The sequence below is a fragment of the Triturus cristatus genome, chromosome 3_2 (assembly GCF_964204655.1).
Source record: "Triturus cristatus chromosome 3_2, aTriCri1.1, whole genome shotgun sequence".
Lineage (NCBI taxonomy): Eukaryota > Metazoa > Chordata > Amphibia > Caudata > Salamandridae > Triturus > Triturus cristatus.
The window spans coordinates 1,066,515,133-1,066,535,836 of record NC_140584.1 but is presented as its reverse complement, the minus strand read 5'-3'; the positions used below and the strand labels follow the sequence as shown (position 1 = coordinate 1,066,535,836).

Sequence of the window (20,704 nt, the reverse complement as noted above, 5' to 3'; positions counted from 1 at the left end):
CGGATTATGCACTGCCAGTGACCTGCTCTGCAGGCAAGTGCACAACATTGTTGCCACATTTTCTCTGCCATTGCGATTTTCCTGTGCTCCTGACAGGCATGGTAAAAATTATATTTGAATTTCGGATATCGGCTCCTGCAGCAGCACACTTGCAAGTCGCATACATGCCAGTAGACCCAATGCAGGTCACTACAGAAGTCAATGGGAGAAATACATTCTCCTGATTATTTTTCAAAAATCTCCCACTTTCCTCTTCCAAAATGTTGACATGTATGCTGCACCAGTAAGGGGAGTATGCTGGCAGAGCGAACGGGTGGTGTTATTGTGATAGAAAACCCCTCATGCACGATGCTTCTAAAGGAGCAGCCATTTAACCTGACAAGGTTCACCTGACAGTGACGCTAATGACTGGCATCCTACATTTTTTATGTGCTGCGTGCTTGGCCGTCGTTGTTGATTGCGTGGAGTACTCAGTCGCCGCCTCTGGTAGTACAATGTACTGTAGTGCCCACGGGGAGAACTCTAGCACCACTTGGACTAGCTTTTAGGATTACCTACAGTGCCAGACCAGCAGCTCATTAGGCACAGTGCCAGAGGCAGACTCGTTTCTTTCACCAGAAGAAAATATAAATCTGGACCCTGCTCCTGTGAGCTGGTCCATATGTGATATCAGATAGACATTTCAGACAGCTTGGTTTATAACCAGGGCCAATGCAATCATGCGGCAGGGGAGGCCCATTAGACACATTATGCAGTGTAATGCACCCCTTTGTGTGATAGTATCACTTCATTATTTTGAAATTCTTACATGTTAACATTTTCTGGGCAAAGGTTTCACCTCATTAGTACAAGTTCAACATCTCTTGAACCCAATCTACCGGACTCCGGCAGTTCACACCTGCCTGGAGGCCTCATCGTTATGTTTCATCCAAACTGATGTAAGAGCCTCATGGAGGTGTGGAAAATGTGACACGGAACTCAGGGCTCATCTTCGAGCCCAATCTTCTGAGTGCCATCATATTACCTCTACTCAAAAGCTGATAACGGACTACTGCCCGCAGATACCTTGAATCGTGACCATGGTGTGGCCAAGAGGCCCTTGGTCTAACTGTGGAGTGCAGGAGGGCGAGGGGAAGCATCAGTGTGTCTACTGTTTGAGTAGTGAGCCGTGTAAAATAACAGTCTTATCACCTCATCGTGTTGATGGCCCCCTCCACCCCTCCGCGCTCCATCTAAAGTATATCGCCTGGGACGACATTGTTATGTTTGGCATTACCCACCGGTATTCACCTCGTTTCCTTTGAGTTCCTCAACACTTCCTTTTATTGGCGGAGTATTTGCACTCTTTAGATCTTGCACTCCTGCTGCTTTTCTGTTGTCATGCTTAGGTATCAGCCTTCGAGTGTAACATCTATCTCCACTACACGAAGCACGGGGGGATCGGCAAAGGCTCTTTAGACCCTACCGTCCCACAGTTTTTGGTGGCCACACTGAGGTGGCAAATTCGAGAGCATCGTTCCTTTGCACTATATGAAGCTTTTGGTTCTTCTGCTCTTGCCACTTATGCACCTTAGTTTGAGGGGCCCTCTTTGCTCATGGGGAGCGGTGAGATGAAGGGTCTACTCTGTGATAAACGGTCTGGCACAGCTAGTAATTAGTGCATCTCAAACTTAGCTGCTCTGTTCCCTTTCTTCTGAACACATCAAACTTTCGCACGATGCACTTTTTTTATATTATACTACCTACTTTATCCTTTGCACCTCCTCCTGTTTATACATTATTTGCTCGAGGCCCTCAAAAAGTAATTTGTATCCCCTCCCCCTCCTTTTGAAGTGGACTCAGGTCTTTTAACAACAATTTTAATACGATAGTTAAATAAGGTTATTAAATTTAGCACTGATGTACATTTTAACACTGTATTATATGGCTACAAATTGTTATCGTTTTGATTAAAAGCATAAAATTGCCATTGACAGTTTAACACCCAATGACAGCAATATGCAACACAAATGTCACCAGTCGACATTTGCAAAGGGCCTTTCAGTGCACCGCAAGATGTGTTGCTGCATTTTTAGAAACTTTTGATCCGTTTGAGCTAAACACATTTATTTTGTTAACATCTGCAGTTTATGCAACAGATAATGAATTGTGAGGCAAATGCGGCAAATCCTTACTTAAGGAGAAAACGTCTCAGCCTCAAAATTGCATAATTCCAGTGGCCTTGTTTTTAATGTACCTTACCTCAAAATAAAGTGAAGCACGATAGTAACTGCTAACTAACACCAACAGACTTTGCACACCTCATAATGTGACAAAAGCAAGCTTTCACACATAAAAAGATCATTAGTGCCTCTGGTTCACAGAATCAACATTTAACAGACACTTAGAAGCGCAGATCAAATTTAAGACTATGGTGAACCAACCTGATGGCCGGATTTTCCTTTGTCATAAATTTAGTGAAGTTGTGGGGACATGGGATGCCCCAGGCCAAGGTCAGGTCAGTGGTCACAGGTGATGTTTGAAACAGTGACCGAGTTGTAGCTTTAGGAGTATTTGAAAATATTCCCAAAGGCGTTTCTTCCCCCAAAAAAACTGTGGAGTTTGAATTTAGAGTGAGAACCTTTTATTATCTTTTCATGGTATACAGGGGAAAGGATTATTGACATGAAAAAGTAGTTCCATATGGAGAAACAAAACGGCAAAAAAAGGAAAATTTATAAGTACACACTTCCCCTAATATTATGTGAAGGAAAGGTCAACCAATCAATCAGGGAATTGTGAAGCACGCTACTCACCCGCGAGGGTCTCAAGGCGCTGGGGTGTGGGAGGGGGGTTGCAGCTCCGGGTTGGCCGAATAGCCAGGTCTTGAGGCTCTTCCTGAAGGTTTGCAGAGTGGGGTAGCGTCTGATGTTGATCAGGAGCCCGTTCCAGGCCTTTGCCGTGATGTAGGAGAAGGCCCTTCCACCTGCTCTCGTTCTGCGGATGCGCGGGGTTTCTGTGATGGCGGTGGAGCGGAGGTTTCTCCTGGGTACGTGGAAGGAGACTCTTTCGCTGAGGTATTTGGGTCCGGTGCTGTGTAGGATTTGTAGGCGTGGGTGAGTAGCTTGAAAATTACTCTCTTCTCGACGGAGAGCCAGTGGAGGTCTCACAGTTGTTGTGTGATGTGTTTGTGTCGTGGGATGCCGAGGGCGAGTCTGGCCATGGGGTTCTGGATGGTCTGGAGTTTGCGTGGCAGGGATTTGTTGATTCCAGCATAGAGGGCGTTTCCGTAGTCCAGCCTGCTTGTTATGAGTGCGTGGGTGACGGTCTTCCTGGATTCGGGGGGGATCCATTTGAAGGTCTTGCGAAGGATGTGGGTGGTGTTGAAGGAGATGCGGCGATGGCATTGCTTTGGCGGGTCATTGTGAGGGAGGAGTCGAGTCTTCTGTCTTCTCCGAGTTGAGCTTCAGACAGCTGCTGCTCATCCAGGATGCAACGTCTTTCATTCCTTCCTGGAAGCTGAGACTGATGGTGAGGCGGTCCTTGGTGAGGGAGAGGATGAGCTGGGTGTTGTCGGCGAAGGATAGTATACTGAGTCCATCCTGTCTGACGATGGCGGCGAGGGTGGCCATGTAGATGGTGAAGAGCGTGGGACTGAGCGACGATCCTTGGGGTACTCCGCAGTTGTTCTCTGTGCAATTTTAAGGCTCTATGCATATTGCATAAAGCATTAAAATGCAAGGGACCCAAGTCTTTACAACAGAAAGCTGGTTTCTATAGACCCACACGAACTTTGAGATCACCCTCTGCCTGCCTGGTGTGTGTATCCTCCTTAAATTAAAAAACGACTTGGAGACAGGACCTTCCAGGTCAGAGTGGGGCAACGGTGGAACGATCTGCCACTCTCCCTAAGAAATGATTCCAATCTGTTGAGTTTTATGAAAAATTTTGAAACTTAGCTCTTTCCCTGGTAATGACATTTTACCAAACTTGTCCCATGTAACTATTCTCAAACTCTCCTCTATACGGATAAGACATTCACCTACAGATCTACAATTTTTTTGTAACTATCCAATAGTGGATGCAACTGCCCAAATCGCAGCCACATGTCTACGATACATGGATTTACGCATTTTTTAAGAGTCACCCACATGGTTAATAAGATGATCATGCATAAACTAGAACATTCAATCATTCATCTGACAAGGCAGACAGAAAGTATATATTAATGTACATAAACGACCCATTTCACAAAACCATTTAAATCTATAAATTCAACTTAAACAATCTAATAAGAAGGTGGAGCGCGAATCTTCTCACCAGCACGTCCATGATGGGTGCCCCCACCGACCTCCTTACCTTCGTGACCCGCTCAGCCTCCTGCTGTATCCTTGGACCCAGGCGTTGCTTGGCCAGAGACACTTTGGTCTTCATGTTGCTCCACCGGCCAGGCATGGCCTTGTAGAGTATCTCACTCACAGTCGGAAGCTTCATCTCGTATTTTTCCAGAAGGGTCACTGTTTTCTGCATCACCACAAATTGTACATCCATTTCTGCCTGTTTTGCAGACACCTAGATGTAGTCAATATGTAAGAGATTGATTGGCAAGGCATTCATCTTTATTTATTTATTGTTACTTAAGGAGCGTTCCAAGAAATAAGTAATGCAAGGACACCTGCAAATCCTATAGAAAAAGCTGTGCTTACTTTCCTTTTTACAAATATGGTTGTGATGTAACTTCTCACCTGTAACAACAAATTACCATCATTACCCCTCTATTATACATGGGATAAAGTATTCCCTGCCATACAGTATAGGCACATTCCAAGTCACCAAGGAATTCCGCGACTATACAGATAGTTGGTGTCACTTGTTTATTTTTTCAATCAGCTAAGTGTAGGAGGCTCAAAGATGGAGTTAAAAGTAGAGCTGAGTTGGGAAAATCTGAGACCCACATCCTCCGCAAGTCATTGACTAAGATACACCCCCGCATATAGAGAAAAGAGGCAGGGATCATGGAACTGCAGGAGGACTCAACGTTCAACGAAGGCCTGAATAAAGAACACATCGAGAGGTGATCAGATATGACAGTGATGGTGCACCATGGAATCATGGAGTGCTGTTGACTAAAAAGCCACAACTGGCGGAAACTGTCACACATGACATGGAAATACTTAGGACAAATGGAAGCAAGAGGAGCAAAGCCCACATACGGTGTATAGGATCAAACACTCCTTTACTTTACATTAGTAAGGATCTTGCAAGTCATGTAACAGTTCTGAGATCAAAGCACTCATAAAACTGATAAAATACGTTTACTCAACCGGAGACACAAAATATTCAATCATCAGAACGCAACACGCAGATTTTATTCTACTAGTGCCAGACTACATTAAATGAATCAAAGAAAGTTTTAATTAAGATATGCAAAACCAACATTTATTCCAAAACAGTAGTATCATCAAAAGTTTTGTTGTTTTAACTGTTTTTTTAATTCCGGTGATGGTGCCTGATCCTTCACTATGTGCCAATAAAACAATAGGTGTATAAGCAATCACGCAAGCAACAATTTCTTAAAAGTACAATATTCTGAATCAGCCGGATCCCAGAAAAAACTGTAGTTTATGCGCCATTCAATTTAGTCTCTTTGTACAATAAATGTTCCTGCAAAACTAAAATTGCCTCCTATGATGGTTGGGTTTCCTTTAAAGCAATGAATTACAATCATTTTCGCTCAGATAATATTTTAATGGGATAGAAAATGCCCAGCTCATACTTAGCTATACCTTCCATTTATTTATACCCTCACTTAAAATCGTCTTTCCATGAGTATGTTGTTTTCATGCGTCGCCTCTACTCACAACCCCTCATTATGGACAGCAGTAAGATTACTGCCCATAGAGGGCCCTCGAGTTGAAACTGATTTTTTAGCGAACACTGCTTTTATTGCACATTGGTAAATGTCACCCATGCGGCACTTGCTTAGCTTCTAAATCTATGATTTTTTGTGGTTTTATTGAAACCCAGTAAACAATAAAGAAGCATACCACAAGGGCAAAATATTAATCAAATCATTATGAAGGAAACTCGCCTGCAAAAGCAAGAGAGCGAAGATATTTCTCCATTACTCTGCGCGTGCACAGTCCAAAGGAAAACATTCACGAGTTCAGGGGCACTGAGGAATAAGTACTAAATGCAAGAGTGGCAAAAGGAGGGGTCACTGGAAGAACTTGATAAGTGAAGCAAAGGGTATGAAACATAACATAAAGGCTGGGCAAAAAGAGTGAGTGTAGAAGGGCCGGATCATGTGTACATTTGTAGACAATCCATATCGTGCTTAATTTGAGCCGGTGGTTTCCGGTGCTCGGCACCGGCACTTACATGTTAATACCGGCGCTTGTGACAGTCTGCCAGAAGGAGGCGATGTCTGGACAATTTAGAGATAACCACAACAACAGTTGATTATTAATTCAATATACATTATAAATGACTATTACCTGCCGCCCAAGCCATTCTTAAAGCGTTGAGGGCCTGAAATAGTCCGAATTGTCACACTTGTAGGAGTGCGATGGTTAGTAGTTGTGTTGTTAGTTTCACTGGCAGCATGGCAGGGGCACTGGGTGGTCAAGCTGCAGTGCTCTCCTGACAAGAGCTCTGGCCCTTTTTTTTTTTTTTATTAAGCTCTGAATCCATATAAAATGAAATGCAAGCCTGAAAAAACAGAAATGACACTTTCAGGAATGGGAGCTCCAAGGAAGTATTTTAAAAACGGGAGATTAACAGTGTTCTCAATCTGGGGGGTAACCAGATAGAAGTAAGAGTTTGAACAAAACCTGGGCCGGACTGGCCATAGCGGGCACCGGGCGTTTCCCGGTAGGGCGCTAGGGTGGGGGCCAGTTTTGGGCCCCTGGGGGGGCGTTTTTGTTACCGGGTGTCGGCAATATCGGCCCCCTGTAACAAAATCGGCCGAAACCGGCCAACGCAAACTGCTCAGCTTCACTCCCCCTCGGGGGCTGAGCAGTTTGCCAGGGCCGGTTTCTGTTCCCAGTCCGGCCCTGAACAAAACAGTCAATAGTGAGATAGAATGGTGAGAGTGTTAAGGGGGAACAGGGAGTTCGAAGTAAGGGCAGCGGAGAAAGAATCAGAAGGCTCAGCAGGACCGGAAAAAGTCAGGATAGGGCGATTGGGCTGGAAGATGAGGAAAAGGCAGAGCAAAGACGCACTTTTCGAGATCAAATAGCAAAATGAATAGCAGCAAGGAAAGGGCTGGTAGCGACATCAGGGGTACAGTAGTTGTTTGAAAAATAAATAGGTGAGGATGTGATGCCGGGCTGAGACTCAGACTACAAAAGTACACCTTTAGACGTCTGACGGGGATCATTATAGTCAAGGTGGTAAGAATGGAGAGCCCATGCCTACTTCACTGTAAACCATCTCAACCTTTACTCCGGTACTCTTTCCGGTGCTGAGTGCCCCGCTAGGTTTGCATCATACAAGTACCACTACATAACATAACGTGTAAGGGGGAGATTACAAGACAGTTTCAAATACCCTGAGGGGTAATCAGAGACTTAAAAAATGATAAAAGAAAAACATGAAAGAAGTGTTAGCATCATCAATAGGGTTGAGGAGATCAAATGTTGACGAAATAACATAAGCAACAAATAAATGCGTCACAGAGAAAGATCACATTAAGGGTATGGAAGCTGAAGGAATAAGTAAAATATTAACGAGACCAAAGGCAGCAGATGGTCTGGAGGTGGAGAAAGGTGGGCACTCTTGAGACAAGTCTGATGAGACATAAAGGTAAGGTCAATAGAGGCATCAACCTTGTGAGAGAGAGGGAGAAAAAAGTGGGCAGGACTGGTGAAAGTCTTGTGTAGGGAAAAAGCTGATTTTGCAAGGCTGGCAGAAAGAAAAACTTTACATTTATCAAGACGGTTAGGATGCAACGAGCAAGGATGAATAGTGCTGAAAAGGCAATGAAGATCCTCACAGAAAGAGTGGAGCACAAGGGGAAAATCAGATATCCAAAAAGGTTATCTGAGAGGGACAACTAACTGAGGCAAGATTGAACCCAAAGGAATGAAAGAAAGGCCAAGAAGCAGGGGCAAAAGGAATAACGCAAGGGTAGAAGAAAATGGATGTATATCCACCCACACCTCAACAGCAGGAATGTGGAGAAAAGACAAATAACTTGTAGAAAGTGCTGCCAAAACGGTGGTGTTATGCAGCAGGGTCCAGGTTTTGATGATACATAGGAATTGGAGGATGTGACAGAAAACAGGATTGAGAATGAAAGTTGCTCTGGTAGCTAAGCAGTGGGCATGGTAGAGGACCAAAGATAAGTTGGGGAGAGGGAGGTGAGAGTGGGGGAACTGACAATATGAGAGGGAATTTTATCAAGTGGGGTTTAGAAGTAGCAAGGCTAGAAGAAAGATGGGATGATTGGAAATTGTTATGTTATGTTATGTTATGTTACAGCGTTCTTTTATAGCGCACGGCTACTCGAAAAGAGTGTCCCGGCGCTTTCCACCTGCATCTCAGAATAAAAATAACACAACACAGCAAAAGAATGAGAAAAAGAACTGAAACTGAAGCAATAAGAACAGCCTAAAGATTAAAAAGCCAGGTCTTCAGGCTCTTCCTGAACTGGAACAAATTGACAGTGCTGCGCAGCGAAAGGGGAAGCGAGTTCCACAGCTGTGGGGCTTTGCAGCTGAAAGAGCGCCCTCCCGTGCGGGCCTTCCTCACCCGAGGGACCACCGCTTTGTAAAGGGATTCCGAGCGCAAGGAGCGGACTGGTCGATAGAAGGCTAGTCTCCGCCGCAGGTATCCAGCCCCTGATCCAAACAGGGCTTTGTGCATCAGAGTCAGGGATTTAAACTGGATCCGCTTCCGGACAGGCAGCCAATGTAGCGCCTGAAGCAGCCCGGAAGCTCGGGCTCGTCTACGCAGGCCAAAGATAGCCCGGGCGGCAGAGTTCTGTACCACCTGTAGGCGCTGAACTAGGTAATCAGGGAGGCCAAGGAAGAGGGCATTAGCATAATCAAGCCTCGAACCGACGAGAGCCTGCACAGTAATACGCCTGTGCTCCTCAGACAGCAGGGGCAGGAATTTACGGAGCATTTTCAAAATTACATAGTATATAATCCTTCAACCAGAAACAAATAAAAAACAGTTTGAGAGGTAATCAGATATGACAGTGATGTTGCACTAAATTCTGAGTATATGGACAGACCCAAAAGTCAATACATTTAACTCAGGTGCCCTTCACCCAAGGTGAAACAGGAACTCAGTGCACTGAGCTTAAATAAGAAATTCCATTATTGCGGCAGGTGAGGCCTCCTGGCCACTGTGGCGCCTCTGCATGCATAGACAAGCAAGCCCACAGAGATTTCTGTCAGTTGCCCAGAGTAGATGGAAGAGAGGTTGAGGTGTGCCGTTAGGTCCTTCCATAAGTAGGGACTTCACACAGGGCGTGGGTAGTAAGAAACAGGGTGGGATGAAGGCTGACTAAGGGCTTGATTTATATTTTTTTGGATGGGATCCTCAGTTGCAAACGTGACGGATATCCCTTTCGCTGAAATATAAATGCATTGTATCCTATAGCATTTGTAATAGTACAGAGGGGATATCTGTCTGTGACTGAGTAGACCTTACAACAAAGTATAAATCAGGCCCTAAATCAGAACAGCTCCTAATCGCCAATCCATTTCGAAATGTTGTAGTTTGTGACAGTATACAACTTCAGCACTACTGCCACTACTGCTACTGAGGACCATCTGAGAATGCATCATCAGACAACCATTTTGAAGTGATTTTCAAACCATTACAAGATGTTTGCACGCACAAAGGTGCACGTGTGGCAGTCCTCCTAGGGTGACCACCTCTTGGATGAACGCATATGTAGGGGCAATCTTAGGTTTTTTCTTTTACTTCATTCCACCACACATTTATGCACTTGCACTGCAGCAATGTGGAAGTGGGGGGTAAATCAAGCAGTGACAAAGCCAATAAGTCTGTGCCCCATTCTCATGAACAAAATGCATTGTCCTTGCCAATGCTTGTTTGACTTTGTACTTACAATGCTAAGGATTTAATGTTTTCTTCTTACCTCGTTGAAAAGACGCATCATTTTCATGAAGGATCCGGTGTCTCTTTCCTCTCCAGTTATGCGCTCAACTTGAGGTTCTGTCCTTTTCAAGAAAGAATCCAAACTTCTCAGGGTGTGAGTCATCTAACAAGGTAATCAAGACATTTACACTTATTGGAACAGCTCCGCTTTAAAAGAGTTGAAAGTTCTTCCAAATCAGTTTTGACAAATCACCAATTACTCTCTTTCTGTTCTGTTTTTTAGGCCAGTGACAGCTCTAGCTGTCTAACCAGCCTCATGTTTTCCCAAAAGTTCATAAGAAGGTAGTGGGCTCCCACGCCAACCTATTCTACTCTCCACCTTGAGTTAGCCATGTTCCCTCCCTACACCCAATATTTGTAATAAATGGTCCATTATACTCTGCACATTTGGTTGCAATATATACATATACTGTAAATTCTACCTCCACAGAGAAATCTCAGTTTAAATCCAAATCCAAATTCAACCCTACCATTCCATTTGACAACATTGACATGTTTAATGAAACCATGGTCGAGGAAATTAAGAACATCAAATGGACAGAACTTAAGAAAAATCGGAGGCCTACACCTAGGGAAAGGGAATTAACTATGGTTCTTACTATGTGGTCATCCGAAAAGGATTGTGTTACACAAAATGCAGATAAGGGTGGCAACATGGTCATCTGGCCACTCAAGATATATGTAGATGAAGCCAACCACCAATTAAAAGACACCTCATGTTATATAACCATTACATAGGGAGAGTATGAGAAACTCAGGAACGATTTCTATGATGATCTAACAACATGGCGTGATCTCAGTCTGAAGAAATACAGTTTCCTAAAAGTAAAATACCTTAGAGTACCTGTTCTGTATCTCCTGCCTAAGGTACACAAAAACAGCGAATGTCCTCCAGGCAGGCCAATCATTTCTGCAATAGGAAGTCTGTTGGAAAATGTTTCCAATACATTGATTTCTATCTACAACCGATGGTGAAAGACCTACCATCTTACATACAGGACACAACAGACTTTCTAAAGCAGATCTTCGACATTCATTGGGAGGCAGATTTCCCTCTGGTGTGCCTTGATGTTAATTACCCCTACACGAGTATCCGTCACGAAGAGGGACTGGAGGCTGTTGAACACTTTTTGAACCGTAGACCAAGACAATTTACAGACCATAACAAGATGTTGATTGCAATGATAAAGTGGTGTTTAACATGCAACATCTTCCTTTTTGACAAGATACTGTATAAACAGCAACAGGGGACAGCTATGGGTACCTGCTTTGCCCCCAGCTATGCAAATCTGCATATGGACTGGTGGGAGGAGCAGGTGCTTCATGGGACAGAAATGGAAAGATAGTTATCACACATTGTGACATGGTTACAGTACATTGATGACCTTTTTATTCTATGGAAAGGCAATTTTGCTTCTGTGACAGAGTTTGCTGATTGCATCAATTCTAACAATTTGAACCTACTGTTCACAAGTAGAATCAGTAATACTGAGATTGAGCTTTTAGATGTGAAAGTAGAAGTAAAAGATCAATGCCTCTGTACCAGTGTATACCGTAAACCATCAGCAGGCAATACAAAACTGAACGCAAACAGCTCACACCCACAACCACTCAAGAATAGCGCCCCTATGGCGAACTATTAAGGGCCAAAAGTATCTGTGGCTCAAATAGGGAATATGAGCAGGCTGAAAGAGAAATTTGTGCTAGACTAACTTCCAGAGGATATCAACGTCATGTTCTAAAACAAGCTAAATCCAAAGCTAGAAAAGCTAGAAGAACGGATCTCCTGTTTAAGAAATCAGAAGAAATGAAGGTGAAGCCTGTAAACAGGTTTATCACCACCTACAATCTGTATCACAATGAGTTGAGGAGAGCTTCAAACAGACACTGTTATTTGGTCAAGCAAGATTCAGTCATAGGAAATGATGTCTCTTGAAAACCTGACCTGACATATCGACTCTCTCAAACAATAGGGAATAAATTAGTTAACACCTATACCACCACACAGCAACATTGGCTCAAACCCAGTAAAGGGTTCAAAAAGTGCACAAAATGCAAGGCCAGTCAGCATGGCAAAAACACAACAGAGGTGACAACTTCTCTAGGTGAGCATTTGAACATTTCGAAACCACTCAACTTTAAGTCTGAGTACGTGGTTTATCTATTAGAATGGCCATGCCCTAAAGGTTATATCGGGAGCACAAAGTTAGTGGCCCATAAGCGGGTTCTACAACATTAGTGTGCTATTAAGAATGCCGACACAATATACCCGGTAGCAAGACACTTCATGGAACACCACAACAGAGATCCATCCAAGTTGACCTACTAGATCAGGTAGTCAAAACCTTGAGATGGGGGACTGAGAGAAAGCCCTGAGACAACTTGAATGCAGGTATATCTTGAGAATAGGTACAAAGGAACCGGCAGGCATGAACATTGATGAGGAGATGTATACTTTCCTCTAAAGTGGTGTCCACTAGATGTCTTTACTGCTGAATGTATATGAACCTAGAGTTCTTGTTTTTCTGTGTTTTCTTTCTGGATTCTGTACTTCGATGATTTGTGCACTGCAGTAATATGCTTTTTACAGGCTTTTAATTGTTAAACTATTCATTTGTTTTGTTTGTCACCGTGGTAAGTGTTCTAACAGGACATGTTTTCTATCTCTGTTGCAGGTTATCCAGATAAATTACCGAGAGATGACAGCTAAAGAGCAAAGATATCTAAATTCTTATTTTGTTTTATTATTTTACTGTCAATAATCCTTTTGTAAATACCACTCTCAGCAATCCAGCTGTGTGGGGCTTACTAAAGATTACAGGAGGGCTAGTTGGCCAACCAAGAGCCTGCCAGGAGGCGCGTTTGCAGAGTGGTGCAGAAAGGGGGCGTGGCCTGTGTGCAGCTCTCAGCAATCCCACTATCTGGGGCTTACTGGAGGTGTCAGGTAGGGCCCCTAAGGATCCCCAGGATTGAAGGGGACTTTAATCTCCATCCAAGAGCGTGCCAGGGAGCGCGTTTGCAGAAAGGTGTGCAAAGGGGGCATGGCCTGCTATCAGAACTTACCAATGCTGCTGTGTGGGACTTACTGGAGGTAATAGGAAGGCTAATTGGCCCCCAACTGCCCCATCTGTTACATCCAGTAAGTCCCACACAGTGGTATTGCTAAGAGGTCTTCAGAGGCCACGCCACCCCTTTCTCCACCACTCTGTAAACACAGCTCCTGGCACACTATGGTTTGGGGGATGAAGTCCATTTTACTCCTGAGGGACTTTGGGGGCCAAGAAGCCCTCCAGGTACCTCCTGTAAGTCCTATGCAGCGGAATTCCTGAGTGCTGGTCGAAGGCCCACCCCCTTTCTGCACCACTCTGCAAACGCAACTACTATGTTATACTTATAAATTCGCATTTAAAAATCCTTAGAAATTCACTGAAAAAAACATAGGTTTCAGGGACGTTATAGTTATAAATTAACATTTAAAAAACCTTTGAAATTCACTGAAAAAGCTATAGGTTTCAGGGACGTTATAGGTAGTAATTAGCATTTAAAAAACCTTAGAAATTGACTGAAAAAAACATAGGTGTCAAGGACATTATAGTTAGTAATTAGCATTTAAAAATCCTTTGAAATTCACTGAAAAAAACACAGGTTTCAGGGACATTATAGTTAGTTGATATTTCACTCGTACAAAACCAGAGAAATTCGGCCATTATAGTTAGTTAAGCGAACTATAACTCGTGCCCCCGCAATGCACCGCTGATGACGTCACATATTACATCACTCATGACATGGTCAGTGACATCACTGATGACATCACAAATGACATCAATGATGACTTAATCGGCTTAATATCTGATGCACCTCCTCACACCTTAATATAACCTTTCATACACGCACTCTAAAATACAGACTATCATTCTCGAAACCATAGACACACCAATACCAGTTATTACATACTCACTGATTCATAGGTCTACTCACATCCACTCACTCACCCATATAGCCACTCATACACACTGTCAGTCACCAATACAGCCACTGATGTATGCACTCATACACCTATACAGAAACTCATACACCACCACTCACCCATAGAGTTACTCACACACCAAGTCAGTCATCCAAAGACTCAATCACACTGTCATTTACTCACCAATACAGTTATACACACACCACATCACTTATTCATACAGATACCAACAAATACTTACTCTCTTATACAATCACTGACACAAGCCCACACTCATCCATACAGCCACTCTCACAATCACTTACTCTCTCATATAGTTAGTTATATACTTCAACACTCACATATACTGCCTTTCACATATGTAGTTACTCACACATATACCACTGAGACATCTATTCACTCACCAACACAGTCATAGGCACACTCACTCACCCATACAGCCACTCGTAGATGCACTCATAAACCCATACACCCACTTAATCACCCACTCACACATCCATGCAGGGAGTTACACCCGCCCACACAGAACTCAGGCACCAATACAGGTACTCAGACAACCAATCATTAACCCATATAGTCACTTATGTAGCTACTCACCAACTCATGCAGCGACTTACATACCAACTGACAGACTGATACAGATATTCACACAGATTAGTCATTCACCCATGCATTCACTAAGACACATTTAATCACTCATTTATGCAGTCAGTCATGCACCCACTAAATCATCCATATATATATATATATATATATATATATATATATATATATATATATATATATATATATATATATATATATATATATATATATCCAATTAGACTCCTTCCCATTTCACCATTCTCCCTTGGGCAAAAGAAAGAGCGTGGACCACCGTGGCTCATCAGCTGTATTTTATTGGAACTCTTCAAATGTTGCAGCAGCCATGACGCGTTTCGTCCCTCGCAGGGGACTTGATCACATATATATTTTACTACAACTTTCTCCTCATGGGAAAAGAAATGAGTCGCACTCCCGCAATGAGTCAGATAATTTATTTGATTTTTCAAGGCAAGTCCTGACGCGTTTCGGTCAACTTTGACCTTTCTCAAAGGCACCCCTCTCTGCATCCACCACAATGACGATTGCTTTCATTTGTAATTTTTAGGCCCCTAGTGGCCGCCCTGATGGGACATTGTTCTGAAGCATGCTGGTACTTGTGGTTTGTTGTCACTTCAAGCCCTTCAGTGGGTGATGCATTCCATTGTTAAAAGATTAAATCAATTTCTGCTCACGGCTGCTTCCTCGCATACCCATTTTCGAGGTTTGCTGAAGGTCATACCGAAGACGGTCTTCGTGACACGCTGCTGAACCCTTATCGCTTTCACGAAAACACGCAGACGGTTCACTTTCGGGCAGCCACGACGCTCTCTCTGGCGGTGCGCCACTCTGCGGTAGAACCAAGCTGCTGCAACATTACTACAACCTTCTCACGTGAAAAGAAATGAGTCACACTCCCGCAGTGAGTCAGATAATTTATTTGATTTTTCAAGGCAAGTCCTGACGCGTTTCGGTCAACTTTGACCTTTCTCAAAAGCACGCCTCTCTGCATCCACCACAATGACGATTGCTTTTCATTTGTAATTTTTTGGCCCCTAGTGGCCGCCCTGATGGGACATTGTTCTGAAGCATGCTGGTACTTGTGGTTTGTTGTCACTTCATGCCCTTCAGTGGGTGATGCATTCCATTGTTAAAAGATGAAATCAATTTCTGCTCACAGCTGCTTCCTCGCATACCCATTTTCGAGGTTTGCTGAAGGCCATACCGAAACCGGTCTTCAGTGGCGCGCTGCTGATCCCTTATCGCTTTCACGAATACACGCAGACGGTTCACTTTCGGGCAGCCACGGCGCTCTCTCTGGCGGTGTGTCACTCTGCGGCAGAACCAAGCCGCTGCAACATTATATTTTGTTAGAATTGGGGGTCTCTAGTTGGCTGAAGTAGGTACCTTAGTCCAAATAGGGACCCTTGCTTCTAGTCAGGGAAAGGAGGGACACACTCTTGGATAACCCCTGCTCACCCTCCGGTAGCTTGGCACGAGCAGCCAGGCTTATCTCCAAGGCAATGTGTAAAGTTCTAAAGTTTTAACATACACTACACCTGATATAATGCAACCTTTGGTCATCAATACATTTTTGACCTGTAATACTTCATTTTGCGTATACTGCTTGTTATGTCAGTGTGGGAAGCAGTACATCAGTAGCACTATACACCCTACAAAAAAAAGAATTCTAGAGCATGCAAGAGCAATAGAGAAGAAAGATTTCACTTATCCCGTAGCGCAGCATTTTGTTAAATTTCACGACAGCGAGAGAAGTTTATTGAAATTTTTCTGTCTAGATCACGTACCAATGAGTGACCGGGGAGGAAACTGCGAACTTAAACTGCATAGGCTGGAATCTAGATTCATAATAGATATGCAAACTACCATCCCGAATGGTTTAAACACTGAAGAAGAACTTGCAATCCATTTAGGGTGAGGACCTATGATGCTATGTTTCAATAATTTTCTGTATATTCAAGTTGGTTATGATGAGAGTACTGTAATGGAGAATGTATATAACTGTAGAGTGATCACACATCCGCTATATAGCCCACTTAGGACTCATATTTTGTATATAATTTTGAGGCACTACTTGTCATGTATGGATTTGGATGTGCAGAGTAGGATGTAATGAAGTGTCATATATTGATACATAATAGCACCAAATATGAAGTTAGTGCTAATGGAATGTGCTAAATTGATTTCTTTGATGAATTTCTTTCTTTTTTCTTAATTCTTTTTGAGGGTAGTGCCTCGATTTTGCTCATCTAGGGCTGTATGTTGACATATTGAGGTATCTCTTTATGGGAGCAAATGTAGACATGAATTGATTAATTAAATTAATTTCATGCTTACTAGCCCATACAGGGCTCAATTGTGGTATAATAAGAGGTATCTCACTAAGGGAGCAATAAGAATCATGAATCAATGAATTTTGGTAGAATGATTACTGAATGTATTAATGTTTATCGTATATATGTAAATAATTTCGAGTATTTTCCTTTACTGATTAACATGTGTTAAGATGGCGCCTCCCTTTACCTTATGATTTGGAGTTCGTCATTTGTGTTGATGTAGATTGCACCGGAAGTCTGATGTGTATAGCAGGATATAATCATGTTTGAACTCACGGCACTTTTGAACAGTGGGAAAAAGGCGCGAAGCCGAAACGCGTCCTGTGTCTTGTCTCGGTGAAAATAAAATAACCGAGTTGTAACCTCGACTGAGTGCGGTCCCTTCATTTTCCTTCCGGGGTTGACATTTTGAGCTTGATGTGATACGTGGAGCCACTGCCACGCCTTAGGACCTGCACCCACTCCAGAGTGCTTACAGCGACTTATGGTGGAGTTTGAGCTTTAAACTGTCGTCGCATTACAGTACCGCTACCTGGCATTGGAGCCTGAAGACGCGAGTAACAGTGACGGGTGAGTCCAAGGACGCACTAGTCTGTTACTCCGTGATATTTGAATGATAATAATCGTATTGCCGAATATCGAATTTCGGACATAATTGTAGCGGGAGTGTCTCGTGGCTGACAAACGAATTCAATTGGGAAAAGTGCCGGGTTGACTGACGAAAAATGTTTTCCGATGCATCACATCATGAGGCAGCAGCGGATGTGTTTAAATGTACTCCTATGCAGCGAGCAGAGCAGGACCGTGAGAATGGTACGCAAGGCTCTTTACGTACACAATTTAATAGATTGGAGAGGCTATTCGAGCGCGAGATCCGCAAGTGGTGGGAAGCCACCTCAATGCAGAATTACATTGAGGTTAAGCGCATACCATGCGGATTATGCATTTATACAATCCCGTCTTATGAGAACCCGGATCCTGCTCTCCTCGAGGAGTGGTCAGAGTATACCACTGACTTTTCAGTTGGTATGCTGAAGATCCTCATAAAATTCGCATAGAGCGATTGAGAGAAATGTCTTAAGGAGATTGATGAATTGGAAGCTCTGATTGCCCAAAATCAGGATACCACAACCAAGGATGAATTACATGAAAACATGAAACAACGCCTCATTGCCTATCAGGAAAAATCAAATTGAGGAAACGTACAAAGTTTAACAGAGACGCCAGAGATTACGAGCAGGGTAGAATTTTAACCTTTGCGCGTAAATTCGATGGGCCACGGAAGGCATTAAAGAACGCAACCTCTAAGATCACAGAACCAAGGGATACATCCGAGTCCAATGTAAGCACGGATACTGAACAATCTGGTGATGATGGTCTAAATAATGTAGCTGCTTTACCTACGAGAAGCCGTTTTTTCGAGGAGTTCCAACTCATGCGGAATTCAAGACAACGGGGAGGATGTGGCAAACCCCCAGAAACAAGGCGCCAAGATGCCATAGGAAATCGTGAAGGGGCGGCTACAACAAACCAAAGTCAAGGTATTGCAGGCCAAACACGCAGCAAGAGGGGGTCCAGGAGATAGTGCCGGTTGAAGACCTGACAATCGTTAATCTCACACCCAAGAAATTGACCAAAGACGAAGAATCGGTACTCAAAAAAGGACTTATTTTGTCCTACCAAGGAATTGGAATATACTCAAACACGTATTGACCTCTACCATTTTATCAGAAAAATAAAACTCTATAAATTCTTTAAATTGAAAGGTCTACACAGCAGGCCATTGACCATACACCGGCAACAATTCCTGGCTCACGACCTGAGTATACAACTGATGTCCTAACGGGTGATGACCTACGGGCATTGCAAAGCATGGCCAGTCAGGAAGTTGATGACACACAAGATGGTATTCCAGATGCTTCCAATGTTGTAAGTTTTGGCATCAAACAAAAATCTGTTAAAACAAATTTCAGGCCAAAATCAACATATATACCTATGACTCCTTTTGACACAATCGACACCTTTGAGGAATCAGTCAAAAAAGACTTGCTGAAATTAAGATCAAATAAATCAAGCAACTTGAATACTAATTTAACTACGGGACAGAGGAATGCACTACAAGAAATCCAGAGTGATCCTGATGTGATCTGTAAACTCTCTGACAAAGGAGGAAATATAGTACTGATGACATGTGAATACTATGTACAAGTGGCACTACGACAACTATCTGATACAAAATGTTACACCGAATAACTAAGGATGAATATGTGGATAGCATCAAACAATATCATGTGCTGATTCACTCACTCTCACATATAGTTAGTTACATACTTCAACACTCACATATGCTGCCTTTCACATATGTAGTTACTCACACATATACCACTGAGACATCTATTCACTCACCAACACAGCCATAGGAACATTCACCCACCCATACAGTCCCTCGCAGATGCACTCATAAACCCATACACCCACTGAGTCACCCACTCACACATCCATGCAGGGAGTTACACCCCCCCACCCACACAGAATTCAGGCACCAATACAGGTACTCAGACAACCAATCATTAACCCATATAGACACTCATGTAGCTAATACCAACTGACAGACTGATACAGATATTCACACAGATTAGTCATTCACCCATGAATTCACTAACACGTTTAATCACTTATTTATACAGTCAGTCATGCACCCACTAAATCATCCATATATATATATATATACATACATATATATATATATCAAAGCTCCCAATTGCCCGTTAGGCAGGATTGCACTCGAGCAGCAGTCTCATTTCAGCGGGTAAAGGACCTCCATATGCGTCGATAACTGCGTCTTCCTCTGTCATGGATGAAAGCCTGACGCGTTTCTGAGCCGTGTTGCTCGTCTTCAGAGGCTCGACTTGGGGAAGATTTCTGGGGACACACCCACATATATATAATTAACCGCCCTCAGATGGGCATGCTCCAATGAGCACAACGCAGATGGATTGTGGGTAATGTAGTTCATATCCATTTTTCCTTTAGGCACAGTTTCACATTTAAAGCCCTCAGATGGGCCTCGGCGAACAGAAAGTCCATTGATCCCTAGCCACTGCTTCACATATGGGACTCTGTGTATCAGAGCCCGTGACCCCCAACGAAGGGATGGTGCAATCCTCACGGCCGTGGAGGGAGCACCACCGCGAGGAAGGAAGCGGGCCATGGAGCTGTGAATCGTGCTCAGCTCCACATGGGACATACAGCGCCAGAGAACGCCAGACTTTTCACACTGCGGGGCTCATCTAAGGGCATGCATCAGGAACTCTGAGTACATGGCACCCATTTGGGTGGAATTGCTGCACTACAGGTCCCATAATCCTGTGGGGGGCCGTGAAAATGCTTAGCCTATTGGAAGGCAGTGTAATATTTAAATAAAGGGTGCGGTCAGAAACGCCGTGCACTTGGTGAACTAAGCCTATGAATAAGGATTATTCCGAAACGCGTCAGGCTGCTCCTGCTCTGTGTTTGGTCTACTGGGGATTGCTGTAGTCCGAGTGCTCCCTCGCCTGTGGGCAATTTGGAGCGAGACATATATATATATATATATATTCACTTACAAAACCATAGGTTTCACACATGTTATAGTTAGCTGGACATTTCACTCGTAAAAAACCAATGAAATTCCCCCGTTATA

The 20,704-nt window shown here is 43.5% G+C and overlaps 1 protein-coding gene across 1 annotated transcript in view; it reads right to left on the bottom strand.

Moving 5' to 3' along the window:
• LOC146859134 (uncharacterized) overlaps positions 1-20,704 on the bottom strand; it is a 2,052,335-nt gene that overhangs the window by 1,725,564 nt on the left and 306,067 nt on the right. Inside the window, exons 25-26 of the mRNA XM_085649806.1 lie at positions 10,097-10,219; positions 4,339-4,551 (exon numbers count right to left, since the gene is read on the bottom strand). Coding sequence (XP_085505932.1) covers positions 4,339-4,551; positions 10,097-10,219 — 336 coding nt within the window. The remainder of the gene's footprint in view (positions 1-4,338; positions 4,552-10,096; positions 10,220-20,704) is intronic.